The sequence below is a fragment of the Symphalangus syndactylus genome, chromosome 1 (genome assembly GCF_028878055.3).
Source record: "Symphalangus syndactylus isolate Jambi chromosome 1, NHGRI_mSymSyn1-v2.1_pri, whole genome shotgun sequence".
Lineage (NCBI taxonomy): Eukaryota > Metazoa > Chordata > Mammalia > Primates > Hylobatidae > Symphalangus > Symphalangus syndactylus.
This window is the reverse complement of record NC_072423.2, coordinates 149,854,526-149,874,195: the sequence shown is the minus strand read 5'-3', so window position 1 is coordinate 149,874,195 and position 19,670 is coordinate 149,854,526. Positions and strand designations below refer to the sequence as shown.

At 38.1% G+C, this 19,670-nt stretch overlaps 1 protein-coding gene across 1 annotated transcript in view; it reads left to right on the top strand.

Annotated features, from left to right (window-relative positions):
* Nucleotides 1-19,670, top strand: part of MTMR9 (myotubularin related protein 9) — a 47,967-nt gene that overhangs the window by 6,994 nt on the left and 21,303 nt on the right. Inside the window, exons 2-5 of the mRNA XM_055288358.2 lie at nt 3,900-4,008; nt 8,720-8,845; nt 13,817-13,990; nt 15,165-15,382. Coding sequence (XP_055144333.1) covers nt 3,900-4,008; nt 8,720-8,845; nt 13,817-13,990; nt 15,165-15,382 — 627 coding nt within the window. The remainder of the gene's footprint in view (nt 1-3,899; nt 4,009-8,719; nt 8,846-13,816; nt 13,991-15,164; nt 15,383-19,670) is intronic.

Below are 19,670 nucleotides of genomic sequence, written 5' to 3'. Positions count from 1 at the left end.
ATGGCTTCTACCTGAAAAAACTAAGAACCATTATAAGAAATAAACATGTAAACTAGAAATATAAACTAGAAAGTTTAATAAAGCATTTTAAATGCTGTGATGGGGTGTATTACAGGGCATGGATGGGACAATAAGGAGAAAATGATAAAATAGAACTCAATCTGACAATTAATGTGAATCATAGATATTTTCTGGAGCTCTTATGCCTTTAAAACATATTTTTCTTGGCCCACTGTTTATAAGTAACTGACTAGAAACATTCAATAAATGAGTGCAGAATACCTTAATAGTTTATAGCATATTCGTTCTGACATAAAGTAACAGTTATTTTTAACTCCTCTAGTCATTCATTATACTTTACAGCAACTAAATAAAACCTGCCAGACTAACAAAACAAAATTCACCTTACAAAATAAGTTAGTATAAGAAGCATAGATGATACGGAAATTTACAAGAGAATAACCATATGTCTTGTACACTTTTTTTGTTTTTTTACTGACAATTTGGTTGTTATGTGTCTTTCACTTCCAGCTGAAGCAGAATGACAGTGATTTTTAAAACAGCTTTGTTGAGGTACAGTCGACATATAACACACTATATATATATATATATACATATATATATATATATATGTATATATATTTGATGTGTAAACTTTGATGTGTTTTGATGTATGTGCACACCCTGAAACTGTCACCTTAAGTTCAAGATAATAAATTAACACCCCCATAAGTTTTCTGGTGCCCTTTCGTAATCCCTTCCTTCTTTTCTTTTCCAAGTAGTCACAGATGAGTTTGCATTATCTAGAAATTTATGTCAGTACGTCATAAATCATGCAGTACTCTCTTTTGAGATTTGTCAATGTTGTATATATCAATAGTTCATTCTTTTTATTGCTGAGTACTAAGTGTCCATTGTGTAGTATTCCATAGTTCGTTTATTCACCTGGTGGTGGAAATGTGGGTTTCCAATTTGAGGCTATTAAATAAAGTTGTTATTAATATTCTTATGCAAATCTTTGAATGAACATGTGGTTTCTTTTCTCTTGGGTGGCAAGCCATTTACTTGCCAGTGGAATGGCTGGATCAGATGTAGGTATGTGTTTTACTTTTTAAGAAGCTGCCCCAACTGTTTTCCAAAGTGCTTGTACCTACAGTTCTACATTCCTATGAGCAGTGTGTGAGAGTTCTAGTTCCTCCACATTCTTGTCAGCATTTGCTATGGTCTGTCTTTTAAATTTTAGCAATTCCAATAGATGTTAAGTGGTGTCTTATTGTGGCTTAAATTTGCATTTCCTTTATGACTAGTGGTGTAGGGCGTCTTTTCATATGCTTATTTGCCATCCATATGTCTTTTTTTGCTAAGTGACCATCCATATATTTTGCCCATTTGTAATGGATTATTTGCTTTCTGATTGACTTTTGAGAGTGTATGTTTGTATATACATACACAGTCATGTGATTTATTATATATATGATGGTAGTCCCATAAGATTATAATGGACCTGGAAAGTTTCTCTTGCCCAGTGACTTTGTGTTTGTCGTGATGCTGGTATAAACAACAAACCTGGGCTGCCAGTTACACAACAATATAGCACATACAATTGCATACATCACATAATATTTATAAATGATCATAAACGACTTTGTTACTGGTTTATGTATTTACTATAGTATACTTGTTATTGTTATTTTAGAGTATGCTCCTTTTACTTCTAAAAAGAATGTTAACTGTAAAACAGCCTCAGGCAAGTCCTTGAAGAATTATCCAGAAGAAGGTGTTATCATCATAGGAGATGACAGGTCCCTGTATGTTATTAATATTTCCCCTGAAGACCGTCCAATGGGGCAAGATGTGGAGATGGAAGACAGTGATCCCAACCCTGTATAGGCCTAGGCTAATGTATGTGTTTGTGTCTTACGTTTTAACAAGAAAGTTTACCAAAAAAAATTTTTTAATCTAAAAAAGCTTATAGAATGAGGATATAATGAAGGAAAATATTTTTGTACAGCTGTATGGTGTGTTTGTATTTTCAGCTTAGTGTTATTACAAAAGAGACAAAACATTAGAGATTAAAAAGTTTATAAAGTAAAAAAGTTACAGTAAGGTAAGGTTGATTTATTATTGAAGAAAGAAACGTTTTAACAATAAATTTAGTGTAGCCTGTTGATGAAGTCCTCAACAGCCTACAGGAATGCCCCATGGCTTACCTTTTCATGCTCTTTAACTCTGTGTTTCAAAGAGCAGATGTTTTACATTTTGAACATGTCCAATTTGTCAGTTTGTTCTTTTATAGATTGGGATTTTAGTGTCTTACCTAAGAAACCATTGCCTCCCCTAAGGTCACAAATATTTTCTCTCATGTTTTCTTCTCGCAGTTTTATAGCTTTAGGTTTTGCATTGAGGTAAAAGATCCCATTTTGCATTAGTTTTTGTATATGGTTCATGGTTATAGATTCAAATTCTTAAAAAAAAAAAGCTATCCAGTTGTTCTGGCACCATTTGTTGAAAAGACTGACCTGTCTTCAATTGAGTTGTCTTTTTATCTTTGTTCATGTGTAATTGGATCTGTTTCTGGACTCTTTTTTTTCTGTTCAGTTGATCTGTTTATCATCATGTCATTTTCATACTGTCTTAATTACTGTAGCTTTATAGTAAGCCTTGAAATTATGTAGTGTTAGCCATACCACTTTGTTCTTATTCAAAGTTGTTTTGGCTATTTGAAGACATTTGCATTTCCATATGAGTTTTTAGAATTCACCTTTTCAGTTTCTACGTAAAAGTCGGCTGTGATTTTGTTTGGAATTATGTCGTATCACTAGATGAATTTGGGGAAGAATTGACAATAAAAAGAAAATTCTGGGTACATTTACACAATCGTCATCTGCAAGTAAAGGTAGTTTTACTTCTTCTTTTTTAATCTTTTTTTATTCTTTTTACCTTACTGCACTAGCTATAACCTTCAGTGCGATGTTGAATAGAAGTGGTGAGAGTGAACATCTTTGTGTTTTTCATGATTTTAGAGAGAAATAATTCAATCTTTCCCCATTAAGTACGCTATTAGATTTAGGGTTTTTTTTTGTGGGGTTTTTTGTAAATGCCCTTATCAGGTTGAGGAAGTTCCCTTCTGTTTCAAGTTTGCTGAGAAATTTTTGGTTTTTCATGTTTTTAAATCAGAAATGGATGTTAGATTTTGTCAAATACTTTTACTTTTTTTTTTTTTTTGAGACAGAGTCTCAACTCTGTCACCCAGGCTGGAGTGCAGTGGCTCAACCTCGGCTCACTGCAACCTCTGCCTCCCAGATTCAAGCAATTCTCTTGCCTCAGCCTGCTGAGTAGCTATGTGCCACCACACCCGGCGAATTTTTTGTATTTTTAGTAGAGACAGAATTTCACTGTGTTAGGCAGGATGGTCTCGATCTCCTGACGTCGTGGTCTGCCCGCCTTGGCCTCCCAAAGTGCTTGGATTACAGGCGTGAGACACCGCACCGGCCCTTTTGCTTTTTATAAATTGATACATAATATGTATCACTTGGAAGTAAGGGAAATCTGAAGTGAACTATTTTCCTATGTTCCAGAAATACCTCTCTACAAACACTTAACACATTAGTTACAGATCTTTTTCCTATTCTTTGAAATAAGGCCCTAAATAATCTCCATCGAACAATTAGCTTGATGTGAATTACCTTATATATTTAAATTTAAAAAAAAGACATATATTGTAAGTAATGTATGGCTCAGATTTTAATGATGCAGCCTTGCTTCTTCCTTAATTAGATTGAGGAGAAGAAAGTTAATATAGATGGTAACTACAACTATATTCTCTTTTCAAAGAGATAATAATATATTTAAAGTCAGTAATATATGTGTTCCTAAACATGGTTTGCGATTTCTTACAGATTTGTGGGATCACTGGGTACCATCATCATAAAATGTAAAGATTTTCGAATTATTCAGTTGGATATTCCTGGAATGGAGGAATGCTTGAATATAGCCAGTTCCATTGAGGTAAGTATTTTGGAAGCAAAATCTAATGAAACATAAGTTTATGTTATGACTCAGTGTAGCTGTTCCATTTCTTCATTAGATAATTTAGTCATGTTCTCTGACTCAAATACTGAAGACTGTTAGGAAAAGCCTCACCGTGGTTCATTGTTATATGAGTGTAATGGGACTTTCTTGACTTCCAGCAGTGTCTGGTGTTACTCATTTTATATGAGTAGCTCAATTCCATGAGTTGCTTAGAATTCCATGGAATTGCATTCCCGATGGCTTTATGGAATTTCCATGAGTTCATATTGGTTAAATAACAGATATTGTTTCACTTGAGTGTATATGAGTTCTTATTTGGGGAAACCATTAAAAGATTTAGTAAAGAGGTTCTTGGGAGAAATTTTAAAGTTTTGCTTGATATTTTATGTTCACTATACAAATCTTGGTATTTTCTCTGCGCCAAAGACTGTAAACTTCTTTTTCTTTCCTTTACTTGAAGTTTGTTCGTGTAAAATCTTATATAGAATTCTAAACCAATAAAATAGATACAGTTAGAATTGCTTTTAGTCACATTATAGTGAGTAGGTAGGGATTGGGGAGACCTAGAAACCCTCATTGACTCGACTATTCTCACCTGCCCTCTACAGAATTCCTTAGAGACACTGCAAACCACGAGTGAGTTAACCAGTGCACTGTTCACTTCTCTACTTGGTTAGCAGCTAGAAGTGAAATTGTTTCTTCTTGAATATACTAGTATATCTTTTGTAATAAATACAGTTCTAAAAATTTGAATAGAAATATTAATAAATTACAATGTTATTATACTATATTATTACATATATATACACGTATTATTACATGTATTAGTGTATTATTGAACCATAGCACACTTTGATTCTTGATTTTACCACATGGTAGCTTGTGACCATTGGTAAAGTACTTAACATCTCTGATTTGTTTTCTACTTTTTATAAAAGAAGGATAATAGTACCTATCTTTTAGGGCTGTTGTAAGAATTTTATTAGTTGATGTGTGTAGAATGCTTAGTATAATACTTGGTAAATAGCAGCTACCATTTGAGGGTCCTCTGTCATTACTTACTATAATTTTATGGTGACGCTTTTTTAAAAAAATTGTGTTTAGAAAACACCTAACATAGGATTTACAGTCTTAACCATTTTTAAGTGTACAGTTTAGTAGGGTATAAAACTTTATTCACATTGTTATGCAGCAGATCTCCAGGATTTTTTCGTCTTGCAAAACCGAAACTCTGTATTAAAGAACACTCTACTTTCCCCTCTCTGCAGCTCCTGAGAACCCCCATTCTACTTTCTGTTTCTCTGAATTTGACTACTTTAGGTATCTCATATAAGTAGAATCATAGTACGTAGTATTTGTCTTTTTGTGACCAGTTTTATTCACTTAGCATAATATCTTCACAGTTCATCTGTGTTGTAAATTCTGCCTTTTTAAGGCTAATATTCCATTGTTATGAATGTATGTGGTGAGACTTTTAAAAAGTTATTTCTTTTCTAAAGCAAGTAACTATCACCAGTGATTATAGTTATTTGTTTGTTTTTAGTAATCTGAATTTTCATGTATCAATTAGCTTAAGACAGGGCGTGTTTGCTTTCTATAAATAATATTGAATATTGGTTCAGATTACAAATAATAGAAATTTTACTAGGATAGTTTAAATGGAAGAGCTCACTGTTTTCTTTCCATTCTAACCAACTATTTTGATATGCACTGAAATTTTAAATTGCCTTATTTTAAATTATTGCCACTAAATTATATCAATTAATCTTAGGTTTATGGTACTTTCTAGACTACTGTAGAACGTTGATTTTTTTTTTTCCATGTTTGTGTAACTAATCTGGACTTTGTGTCCAAAAAATGCTATCAGCTTAGCTATTAAAAATGGGTAGAAAGTCTTAAAAATCTAGAAGTAGGATTTTAGTGATTTTTAAAAACAGGAATAGAGAAATAGAGGAAAAACTGTTATAGTACTAAGTAAATGGTACATAACACATTTCTTCCTGCCTTTGTTGAATTTTACTTAAGGAAATGAGAAGATGAACTGAACTGTTAGTCTTACACATCTGTCATTTGGAAGTAATGCATGATGTTGATTTGATGTAATTTGTTAAGTTGAATGAGAATGCATGTAGTTTATAGACTGTTAAATTGAAATAATGTCCCACTATTTGGGCAGAGGAACATTACCCACTTCCATTGAGCATGTGTGTGTTTGTGGGTTTTGTGTTTTTTTTCAGTTAGGAGATTGGATTTTCACCGACCAGTCTTCGTTTTTCTTACTCCTTTGTGACAATTGATCTGTAAGATGACTGGCTGGTTGGTGTCAGAGATGCTGCCTGTGGTGAGGCACAGTGATGAAGAGAAAGGGGAAGTGTGCTACCCACTTGCGACGCTGATCAGTTGTTTAAGTAGCTGTATGTATTTTAAAGCTCTTTAGAAACTGACTTATTATATAGAAGCCCTTAGGACTGAAAAGAGGCCATAAATTATGAGCTCATTTGACCTCAGAAAATGAATGGTCTGTTAAATGTTCTTACAGCATAGTGATTAACATAGTGAACCTGTCCTCCATCCTTTTCCTGGCACACAATGCCTCCTTCTATCCCTCCACTCTTCCCTGAATATATCTGGACACGATTTATGAGTAATAATTGAATTTCTCATATAGCATAGCTGAGCTGCCCTTTGTAATTAGGAGTCCATATACCCAAGTATATTCTGCTGCCACACATAGAATCCCATTGGAAGATAGCTGGCAAGTGCTCATTTCTCTAAATTGTAGCCATAAGTTGGTGAAGCTTTTTTTCTGTGTTTCACCTGCCTTTGGAATTGAAATGTTTTCAGTTCTCTCAGCATTAATGTGTTTAAAGGAAAAAACCTCTTTCTAGTGACATAAGATCTCAAGATGAAATATGAGTGCTTATTGCCTGTCAGAGTGGTTGCTGACTTGCATTTGAAATAATGGTGGTTCTGATTGATGGCAGCCCTGAGTTAGGTCAGACATGGACACTGGCTGTTCTGTTTGGTGTGATTGGCAGCCAAAGACAATGTAGGAAAAAATATATATCTATTTATATGGATAATGGATTATACAGCCATGCTTCTCTATATTTTGTTTTATGAGGTAGGAGAGAAAGTTTCATGATTTATAGATGGATAGAAAAATAACTTTGGATGGAGATGTTTTTCCTAAACTGCTGAGCTTAATAGTCCAGTCTACTGTTGAGTAGTCATGGGCCTATCCTTTTGCATGCCTGATCTGCCTCTGACCTGGAGGGAGTTAACTATATTCTGAGCATTGCTGTTGGGCCTCCTCCTCCTGTCCAGGTGAATGTCTCCATCATTCCTGCAGTTTGAATTATGCTAATTGATATGGTATCCTTCCCCCACCCCAACCTCCAGTCGTAGCAATACTTTTTTCCATAATCTCCCTGTCAGAAGGGTGAATCTGCCTGGTGATAGAGACTGTTCTGTCTGTCTGTTCCTCCCACCCAGTCAGGTTTTCCTATGTCTGTTATCCAGGATTCAAGTGCTCCAGGTAAGTATAGGCCCATTTGGGGCTGATAGAGTTATTTCCCCCATTTGAGAATGGATCCCTGCAGTATGAGAATATGATGATACATGACCAAATGGCATTTGCCAGTCTAGGAAGGGAGGAAATGAACACTGATGGAATTTCTACACATGTAGAGCATGTCATAGCTGAAATTGGCCAGATGCGGTGGCTCACCCCTGTAATCCAAACACTTCGAGAGTCTGAGGCAGGCAGATCACCTGAGGTCAGGAGTTCAAGACCAGCCTGGCCAACATGGTGAAACCCCATCTCTACTAAAAATACAAAAAAATTAGCTGGGTGTGGTGGCAGGCACCCGTAATCCCAGATACTCAGGAGGCTGAGGAAGGAGAATCGCTTGAACCCGGGAGGTGGAGGCTGCAGTGAGCCAAGATTGCATGATTCTAGCCTGGGTGACGAGAGCAAAACTCTGTCTCAAAAAAAAAAGTGGGAATTACTTTAGATTTTATTATGTGCCAGACACTGTTCTAAGCCTATTACACACATTATCTCTTAATGCTTCAACAACCCTGTGAAGTAGGTATGTTATTTCCCCCATTTTACAGTTGAGGAAACTGAGGCATAGAGCGGTTACATGATTTTCCTACTGCACTGCTAGGATTTGGAATTTCAGTCCGGCATTCTGATTCCCATCTGACTGTAGACTTCTAAGCTGTGTCATCCTTTTTTACAGTTACTAACCCACCCTGATTTCAAATAATTTACATAAGTTTATTTAGGTAATAACTGGATTTTGAGCCAAGACCTTACTGACTAGCCAAAAACTGATCCCCAGGAATACTTAGACCTTTTTATTAAGCTTTATTAAGTGATGTCAAGAGGTGTTATTTGATTTTTCTTCTAGAATTGGTATGCACATTTTTTTGTTCTTTTTTTCATCCCGTCAGCACTTCTGAGTGTGTGTTACATGTCAGATGCCTTGTTAGATACTAGAAGCAAAGAAATCAGCTTCCATAAGACCGTAATTGTATCTAGTGATAAACACAGTGTTAGAGAAACATACTGGGTGCCCATCGTTATTAGACCATGTGTGCTTAATACTAATTTGTCAGTTAGAATATGTTTCCAATTGTGGGTGTTTGTTTTTTGTCTTTCTTTTCTTTTTGCCCCCAGGCATTGTCTACTCTGGACTCCATCACTCTGATGTACCCTTTCTTTTACCGTCCTATGTTTGAAGTGATAGAAGATGGCTGGCATTCCTTCCTTCCTGAGCAAGAATTTGAACTCTATTCCTCAGCTGTGAGTTAACTTTTGAGAACTGTGGATTATGAGAAGTAACCCAATACCTTATTTGACTTGTGAAAATGATCACTTCTTTTGAAGAGTAATAAGGTGAAGTTGACTTGTCCCTTCCTAATCTTAATATATTTAAAAGGATTGAAGCCATACAGAGTATGATCTCTCATCACAAAGGAATTAGATTAATAATCCATAATACTAAGATATCTAGGAATACCCCCAAGTATTTCTAAATTAAACAGAACAGTTGTAAATAAACTGCGTGTCAAAGAAATTAGAAAACATTTTGAACAGAAAGATAATGGTAATGTAACATTGAAATTTGTGGAATACAGACAGCTAAGGCAGTGTTTAGAGATAAACTTACAGCTTTAAAATTTTTACTAGAAAAGAAAGGTCTAAAATTATTGACCTAAGCATCAATTTAAGAAGCTAGAGGCCGGGCGCGATGGCTCACGCCTGTGTAATCCCAGCACTTTGGGAGGCCAAGGTGGGCAGATGACGAGGTCAGGAGATCGAGACCATCCTGGCTAACACGGTGAAACCCTGTCTCTACTAAAAATACAAAAAATTAGCTGGGCGAGGTGGCGGGCGCCTGTACTCCCAGCTACGCGGGAGTCTGAGGCAGGAGAATGACGTGAACCCCGGCGGGGCGGAGCCTGCAGTGAGCCAAGATTGCGCCACTGCACTCCACCCTGGGTGAAAGAGCGAGACTCTGTCTCAAAAAAAAAAAAAAAAAAAGAAGCTAGAAAAAAAGAGCAAAGTAACTAAAGAAAAAATAATAAGATCAGAGAGCAATAAAATAACTAGAGTAAGTTTAGCAAAGTTGGTTGATATAAGATCAGTACACAAAAACGAATTGGCAACAAGCAATCTGACAATGAATAAAATATTTAGGAATAAATTTAACAAAAGAAATTCAAGATCTGTATACTGAAAGACAGAAAACATTGTTGGAAGAAATTGCAAGAGATCTAAAAAAAAGGAGAGCTGTACTGTGTACATCAATTGGAAGACAATATGGTTAAGGTTAGTGGTTGGCTGACTTTTGTGAAAGACCATTAGAGAGTAGATATTTTGAGCTTTGCAGGTCATGTGGTCTCTATTGTAACTACTAAACTCTGCTGTTGTTGCATGAAACAAGCAATCAGATGAGACATCAGTGAATGGGTGGTGCTATGTTCCAATATACTTTATTTGTAGAAACAAGCAGCAGGCTGGATTTGGCTCATTAAAGTGGCATTTCTCCCTAAATTGATCCGTAGAGTCACTGCAATCCCTGTTAAAATTCTAATAGATGTTTTTGTAGAAATGGACAAAATGATACAAATTTTATGGAAATGCAAATTTAAGTATATAAGTTTATATGGAAAGTCAAAACAGCTTTGAGAAAACACTTATTACTGTAAAGCCACGGTAATCTAGAGAGTATGGTATTGGTGTAAAGAAAGACGTATAGACCAATGGAACAGAATACAGGATACAGAAATAAACCTTTCCCTTAATGGTCAGTTGATTTTTGACAAAAGTACCAATACAATTGCACTGGGAAAGAATAGCTTTTTCAACCAATAGTATTGGAACAATTGGATATCCATATATAAAAAAGATAAACCTAGACACTTACCTCATATCATCCACAAAAATTAACTAAAATGTATTATAGAACTAAACATGAGAACTAAAACTATCAAACCTCTTTAAGAAAGCACAGGAGAAAATCTTCATGACCTTCAGTTAGGCAGAGATTTCTTAGATATGACACCAAAAGTGACTGAAAGCAGCTTAGTGATTTCCTAGTATTGGGTGTTACACAGGTGTATACAACTGTCAAGACTCATGAAACTGTGTAGTCAAAATGGATTCAGTTTATTTTTTATAAGTTTTGTCTCAATAAAGTTGACTAAAAAGAAGATAAAAGAATAATGCAAAGGTTAAGTAGCTGATTAGAAACAGCTAAGGAGAAAATAAGTGATTTGGAATATAGATCCAAAGTAATTACTCAGAATACTGAACAGAGAAGGAAGATGGAAAAACAAAGAGGTTAGACACATGCATACATAATAAAGGAAGAAGATCCAATATTTATTACATGGGAGTTTAGGATAAAAGATGATAGAGGCTGGGTATGGTGGCTCACGCATATAATCCTAGCACATCAGAAGGCTGAGGCAGGCAGGTCACTTGAGCTCAGGAGAGTCTGAGACCAGCCTAGACAACATGACGAAACCCCATCTCTATGAAAAAATTTAGCTAGGTGTGATGATGTGTGCCTGTGGTCCCAGTTACTTGGGGGTCTGAGGTGGGAGAATTGCTTGAGCCCAGAAGGTTGAGGTTGCAGTGAGCAGTGATCATGCCGCTGCACTCCAGCCTGGGTGAGAGAGCAAGACCCTGTCTCCAAAGAAAAAAAATAGAAGACAAAAAAAAGGTGACGATAGAAGAAAGACAATATTCAAATACATAATGGTTGATAATTATCCAGAATCAGTAAAAGTTATTGAACCCTTAAGCTGAGGTATCCCAGCAAATACCATACACGATAATAAAAAAATCTTTAGACATGTTGTTGTTCAGCTAGTGAACAATAAAGCAAAGAAAATACCACAAAGTTAAAGAAAAGACAGATTACCTGCATGGTGTTTGATTAACAGAGGAAAAAAATTTGATCAGTATCTGTTCATGATAAAAGCTCTTAGAGTTGGATTTGAAGGAAATTTATTTATTCTGATAAAGGATGGCTACCAAAACCAAAAACATAACAAAAGCAAATCTTGTATCATTCTCTCTAAGTTCAAGAATGAGGCAAGGATGTCCATTATCACTACTCCTAGTCAGCTCAATAAGACAAGAAGGAAAAATACAGGGTATAGAGATTTAAATGAAGGTTGCGAAATTGTCAATATTTATTGATTATATGCTTGTCTACATAGGAAAAGAATCTTGAGATCATAGGCATTTCTCTACACCAAACACAATTTTGAAGAGGTGCAGTTAAAATGCAACAAAGATTATTGGGTTTCTAGGAATATAACTAAGAAAAGATAGTAAGACCTTTGTTGAGAAAATTACAAAAATTTATGGAAAAATTTTTAAATGCTTAAATAAATGGAGAGACAGTATACTCATGGATAGATAGACTGAATATTCTAAAGATGTAACTCATTCCCTCTGATTTATAAAGTCAATACAATCTTAATAAAAACTCCAGTTGGTTTTTACATTGAATTTGATAAAAGTTACATGGAAGACCAAAAGACCAAGAGGAGCCAAGTTACTCTGAAGAATAAAAAGGTGAGAGGAGGAGACTTGGCCTGCTAGATACCAAACTTATTTTAAAAGCTATAGGAGTTACTAAACTGGACAAGTGGGACAGGTTAGAGATCACAGTACATTTGGACTGACAGAAGCGGCATTGCAGATCATTGGAGAGCCCTGTCATTCTCCAGAGTAGGAAATCAATAAATAATATATCATAGTGAAAATTCAAGAAATAACAGTATTATCATGTTGTTTAGAAATGTAAAGGTAAACACTAGAAAAGCTAAAAATGTTGAAAATGATTGCCTTTGGGGAAAGCAGATTGGGATGGGCTAGCAAGGAACAGATAACTACATTTTTTAAAAAAATAATCTTTAGAAACTCTATTTTTTTTTAAATTAATTAATTTGTTATTTTTTGAAACAATCTCACTCCAGTTGCCCAGGCTGGAGTGCAGTGGGGCTATCACAGCTCACTGCAGTCTCGACTTCTTGGGCTCCCGTGATTCTTTCACCTAAGCATCCTAAGTAGCTGGAACTACAAGTGTGTGCCACTGTGCCTGGCTAATTTTTGCATTTTTAGTGGAAATGGGGTTTGGCCATGTTGCCCTGGCTGGTCTTGAACTCCTGGACTCAAACAATTTGCCTGCCTCTGCCTCCCACAGTGCAGGGATGATAGGTGTGAACCACTGTGCCCAGCTTAGAAACTGTGTTTTTAAACTGGTAACATAACGTTGAAAAGTGAAAAAATTTAATTAAAAATGTGATACTGTATCTTATAAAAGCATTTTTTAAAAGTAATAATCTTGTCTGTTAGTACATCTAACATACTTTTTAGCTTTATCTTCATTCTGTTGTAACCCATAGTTAGGCCAACTCAGATATATGGAACATATTGAAATTTACATATAATTTGATTTTTTTTTTTTTTTTTTTTTTTTTACTGTAAAACCTTTTGACAGTCTTCAAGCTGTTTTCAGTTCTGATGTTTAAAATAAGTTGTCATTTGATAGTTTTATACTGTATACTTTTAGTCCTTAGTTTATTCAGTTTGAAATTATTTCATTGACCCCTAAGCTTAACCTTCCTTAGTATTGAGTTGTTACTGTTTTAAGAAAAGTGTTACCAATCTTAGTACATTTTTTACCTTTTTTAAAAGAAAGGAACAGAGGACTTGATATAGGTAGTAGCTGTGTTCTCATCTGTTCTGGGGATGCATTATCTGGAGTCTTATAGTTTTACTTGTGCTTTAAGAGGATCATTAAGAGACTAAATGGGACCCAGAAAAGGAAGGTGTTCTCCATGATAATTGTGGACGTGCTTAATATATTTAACTTGGAGAATAGAACACTTAGGAGAAAACTGTCTTTCAAACATTTGATGGGATACCGTGTAAAATAGGGAACTTGTACCGTGTTGTCTGAAAGTACAGTAAAAACCAATAGAGGAAGCTACAGAGCAACAAGTTTTGCTCAGTATGAGAAGGAACTTTCTAGGAACTGGTGATACCTAGCAATGCAGGAAGCTGGCCCTGAACCATAGAGCTCCTTTTGTCTGCAGCTACTTACATATAAGCTAGAGATCCTCCTGTTAAATTCCTGAGAAATGGCCTCTTCATCAGTGAAAGTTGACCTCTAAGGTCTTTTAAAATTTCTCAGATTATTTTGTGACATTGAGATAGTTGCTTAGCTTTGAAGTATTTTGTGTTTTTCAGACCAGTGAATGGAGGCTAAGCTATGTCAATAAGGAATTTGCTGTCTGTCCCTCTTACCCACCAATTGTCACAGTGCCCAAATCCATCGACGATGAGGCTCTTCGGAAGGTAGCTACATTTCGACATGGAGGGCGCTTCCCAGTACTAAGCTATTATCACAAAAAAAATGGTATGGTAAGTGCACAGCACTACTGCTTGATGTACTGAAAGGGTTGGGTTGGGGATCTTTTCATAGAAATGTTCCCTTTTTCTATCTGTCTTTTCACTGAAATGATTGTCCATGTCTCCACCATGAGGGCATCCTTCATGTAAGCTTTAGGGAATCAGGAGTGGGGTGTTTTCTGTGGTGAGGATGTGATGCTGAATTTTTTCCATGATCCTGCTCAGCCATATAAAAGCCGTGATAGCTTTATCTCCGGACACTGTACAAAGGAAACTAGTGTTTATTTGATGCTTACAGCAACATTCTTCTGGTAGAAAAATGAGAAATATCTCTGCTCAGAATAATGGTAAAATACTTGAATTTTTCTTAACAACTTTCCTTGTGAAAGGTGGAGCAGACATATTTATTTTCAAAGGCGAGAAGAGTGATGCTCATGTCATTTAGTCACAACTGTAGAAAACACCGGGGTCAGGATTAAACAAGGAGTTAAGATAACTACCTTGTAATGGTGGCCTCTTGAAAGAACTCTAAAGCACTTACCAGGGAAGAGATTAGTATAATAGACACTGATTTCTTGAGAAAAGTTTCAAAAGCAAACATTTCCAGATATATAGTTGGTAGGGTAGTTTTTAGAAACAAGTAGTTAAATCCTGGAATACTGAAAAGGATGGTGGAGGCCACTGGAGAATAAATAACAGACAGTCAACTTCTGAGGTATTGAAAATGATTTCCCAAACAATGAGAACAGTGTTTGAATTTTTAAATTTTGCCACTGGTGCCTTTACTTCTTATAATTCTTGTTAAAACCTGCCAACTCTATGTATGTTTAGTTGAAGTCAAGGTTTACTGGCTCATAGGCCATTATTGTCTTTATTACAGGGCCAGGTCTACAGGTATTTGATTCACACACTAAGTGAATTACAGTATTTGATCTTAAAGAGGTGATATAATTTATTATGTGACAGTATTTTGAGATAGAGAAATTGTGTAAAAGCTTAAGGCTTATCTTTTACAGTTATTAACGATTGTAAATACTTGCAAATATTTCTTTGTTTATGGATCAAATCCATCTGCAGAGTGTCACACAACTGTTTTTGAGATACTCTTAATCTAGCTAATTTCTTTCTGTTTTCAGAAACTTTAAAAGCAACTGCTGTTGAATTTTCAGCATTATTGTGTTTCTAGGTAATTATGCGAAGTGGTCAGCCACTCACTGGCACAAATGGAAGGAGGTGCAAGGAAGATGAGAAGCTGATAAATGCTACACTCAGGGCTGGAAAGCGTGGCTACATCATTGACACCCGATCCCTGAACGTGGCTCAGCAAGCTAGAGCCAAAGGAGGTGGCTTTGAACAAGAAGCTCATTATCCCCAGTGGAGGCGAATTCATAAGTCCATTGAGAGGTAAAAGATTCCAGAGATAGTAAGGACTCTTGTTAGAAGCTAATTATAGTGGGTAACCCCTTAGCCATTTGAAAATCACAAGTGCTCAAATTAACCTCTGCATTAATTTAGGGTCAATGATTGGCTAGCCATCTTCTCATTTTTTTTGGTCACCTTTATTAAGGTTTGATTGACAAAAATTATATGTATTTGTGATGTGCACTGTGCTATTTTGATATACATATACATTGTGAACTGATTAAGTGAATTAACCTATCACCTCGCATAGTTATCATTTTTTTGGATGGTGAGAACATTTAATATCTATTCTCTTAGCAGTTTTCAAGCATACAATATATTATTTTTAACTACAGTTACCATGCTGTACCATAGACCTGCAGAACTAATTCCTCCTAAGTGAAACTTTGTAACCTTTGATCAACATCTCCCCTTATCTGTGTCCCTCCTACCCCCACCCCTCCTGCCACTTTCTCTTCCTCTGGCAACCACCATTCTACTCTCTGTTTCTATGAGTTTAACTTGTTTAGATTCCACATATAAGTGAGTTCATGCAGTGTTTATCTTTCTGTGCATGGGTGCCTGGCTTATTTCATATAGCATGATGTCATCCAGGTTCATCGATGCTATTGCAAATGACTGGTTTCCCCTCTTTTTTATTTTTATTTTATTTTTTTGAGACAGAGTCTTGCTCTGTCAGCCAGGCTGGAGTGCAGTGGCACGATCCCAGCTCGCTGTAGTCTCTGCCTCCCGGGTTCAAGTGATTTTCCTGTGTCAGCTTCCCAAGTAGCTGGGACTACAGGTGCCTGCCATCACGCCTGGCTAATTTTTGTATTTTTAGCAGAGACTGGGTTTTGCCATGTTGGCCAGGCTGGTCTCAAACTCCTGACCTCAAGTGATCTGCCTGCCTCGGCCCCCAAAGTGTTGGAATTACAGGCATGAGCCACTGCACCTGGCCTACCCTCTTTTTTTTAAGGCTGAATAGTATTTTATTGTGTATCGTACCACATTTTCTTAATCCATTCATCCATTGACGGGCATTTAGGTTGAATCCATACCTTGACTATTGTGAATAGTGCTGCAGTGAATGTGGGAATGCAGATACCTCTTTGAGATCCTGATTTCATTTCAGATATTCAAAATATTTACCCAGAGGTGGGATTACTGGATCTTAGCGCAGTTTCATCTTTAATTTTTTGAGGAGCCTCCATACTGTTTTCCACAGTGGCCATACTAATTTACATTCCCACCAGCATTGTACAATATTCTCAACAACACTTGTTAAATCTTGTCTTTTTAGTAATAGCCATTCTAACAGGGATAATAGATATCACAATGAGGTGATATCTCATTGTGGTTTTGAATTTCATTTCTCTGATGATGAGTGATGCAGAGCATTTTTTTTTTCAAATACCTATTGGCCATTTGTGTGTCTTCTTTTGAGAAATGTCTATTTAGGTCTTGTCCATTCTTTAATCAGGTTATGTGTTTTCTTGCTGTGGAGTTGAGTTTCTTACATATTTTGGATGTTAACCCCTTATCCAGTGTGTTGTTTGCAAATGTTTTCTCCCATTCCATAGGTTGTCTCTTTGTTGATTGTTTTGCTGTGCAAAAACTTTTTAGTTCAATGCAGCCTCATTTGTCTATTTTTGCTTTTGTTGCCTGTGCTTTTGAGGTGATATCCAAAATATCTTTTCCCAGACCAATGTCAAGAAGGTTTTTCCTTATGTTTTCCTCTAATTATTTTTACAGTTTCAGGTCTTATGTTTAAGTTTTTAATCTACTTTGAGTTGATTTTTGAGTATGGTGTGAGGTAAGGGTTGAGTTTCTTCTTCCTGTGCACACCCAGTTTTCCCACCACCACTCATGGAAGAAATTCCTTTCCCCATTGTATGTTCTCGGCAACTTTTTCAAACATCAATTTACTGTAAATGCATGGGTTTATTTCTGGGCTCTGTTCTGTTCCATTAGTCAACGTGTCTGTTTTTATGCTAGTGCCAAGCTGTTTTGATGACTTTAGCTTTGTAGCATATTTTAAAATCAGGTAGCTTCCTTCCTTCCTTCCTTCCTTCCTTCCTTCCTTCCTTCCTTCCTTCCTTCCTTCCTTCCTTCCTTCCCTGCCTCCCTCCCTGCCTGCCTGCCTGCCTCCCTCCCTCCCTCCCTCCCTCCCTCCTTCTTTCCTTCCTTCCTTCCTTCCTTCCTTCCTTCCTTCCTTCCTTCCTTCCTTCCTTCCTTCCTTCCTTCTTTCCTTCCTTCCTTTCTTTCTTTTCCCTCTGTGGCCCAGCCTGGAATCTACTTGACTCACTGCAGACCCCCTGCCTCCGGCTTCCGGCTCCCGTGATTCTCCTGCCCTGGCCTGCAGGCTGCCTGGGATTGCCAGCACGCGCCACCACCGCTGCCTGCTTTTTCTCCTTTCGCAGGAGGCGCGGTTTCGCCATGTTGGCCAGGCTGGTCTGCAGCTCCTGACCCCGAGTGCTCTGCCTGCCTCGGCCTCCCGAGGTGCCAGGACTGCAGACGGAGTCTTGCTCACTCGGTGCCCGGTGTTGCCCGGGCTGGAGTGCGGTAGCGTGGTCTGGGCTCACTGCAGCCTCCGCCTCCCAGCCGCCTGCCTTTGCCTCCCAGGGTGCTGGGATTGCAGCCCCTGCCCGGCCGCCGCCCCATCTGGGAGGTGGGGAGCGTCTCTGCCCGGCCGCCCCGTCTGGGAAGTGAGGAGCGCCTCTGCCCGGCCGCCCATCGTCTGGGAAGTGAGGAGCGCCTCTGCCCAGCCACCCATCGTCTGGGAAGTGAGGAGCGCCTCTGCCCGGCCACCCATCGTCTGGGAAATGAGGAGCGCCTCTGCCCGGCCGCCCCGTCTGGGAAGAAGTGAGGAGCGCCTCTGCCCGGCCGCCCATCGTCTGGGAAGTGAGGAGCACCTCTGCCCGGCCACCCATCGTCTGGGAAGTGAGGAGCGCCTCTGCCCGGCCGCCCATCGTCTGGGAAGTGAGGAGCGCCTCTGCCCGGCCACCCCGTCTGGGAAGTGAGGAGCGTCTCTGCCCGGCCACCCCGTCTGGGAAGTGAGGAGCGCCTCTGCCCGGGCGCGCCGTCTGGGAAGAAGAGAGGAGCGCCTCTGCCCGGCCGCCCCGTCTGGGAAGAAGTGAGGAGCGCCTCTGCCTGGCCGCCCCGTCTGGGAAGTGAGGAGCGCCTCTGCCCGGCTGCCCCGTCTGGGATGTGGGGAGCGCCTCTGCCAGACCGCGCCGTCTGGGAGGTCTACCACGGAGGCCAGAGGCCCCCCCACGGAGGTGGGGGCTGGACGTGGTGGCTCACGCCTGTAGTCCCGGCACTCTGGGAGGCTGAGGCGGGTTGATCACTTCAGGCTAGGAGTTCGAGACCAGCCTGGCCAACATGACGAAACATATGAAAAATACAACAGACAAACCAACCAACCAACCCAGCGACAACAAAACAGGTCTACCCTGGAGTCATACTCTAATTTTTTCTATTTTCCTCCCTTTCTGATCCTTTATCCCACTTTCTTTTTCTTCCTCTTCCTTCTCCTTCTTTGTCAAATAGAGGATTGAGTTATTATTATTGATCCATACAAAGTCCCTCTCTCATTTTCTTTAATTCCCACTCCCCATTTCTATTCCCCTTCTTCCCATGTGCAACCTTCCTAATATGTTTGATACGCATCTTTTTGTTTGTATGTATTTTTAGAAAATGTTTATTGTTTTGTGTGCAAAAAAAAATTAATAAAAAAAATAATAATAATCAGGTAGTGTGTGAGGCCATCAGGACCAGGGCTTTTCTTTCTTGGGAGATCTTTTTAATCTCCTTACTCATTATTGGTCTATTCAGATTTTCTTTCTTCATGACTGAGTCTTGGTAGGTTGTGTGCTTCTAGGAATTTATCCGTTTCTTCTAGATTATCTAGTCAATTTGTTAACGTATGATTGTTCACAGTAGTCTCTTATGATTCCTTGTATTTCTGTGATATCAGTTGTAATATCTCATCTTTATTTCTGATTGTATGCATTTGCGTTGTTTTTCTCTCTGTTTTTAGTGAAAGAACCTTTAGCTAAAGGTTTGTCAGTTTTATCTTTCTTTTTGAACAGCCAGCCTTTGTGTTTGATAAACGAAAGCCGTGCTCTTGGAGGCCTGTACTGTAGGAGTCCCTTTCACTAGCATTCTTTCTCTAAGCCAGCCCTGTGTTCTCATCACCACAAGGCCAGCTCCTCTGCAGATAGATGAGCAGTTGCTACACTGAACAGATTTGCTATATATACTTATATTTTCCTAAGTCAAAGACTTTAGA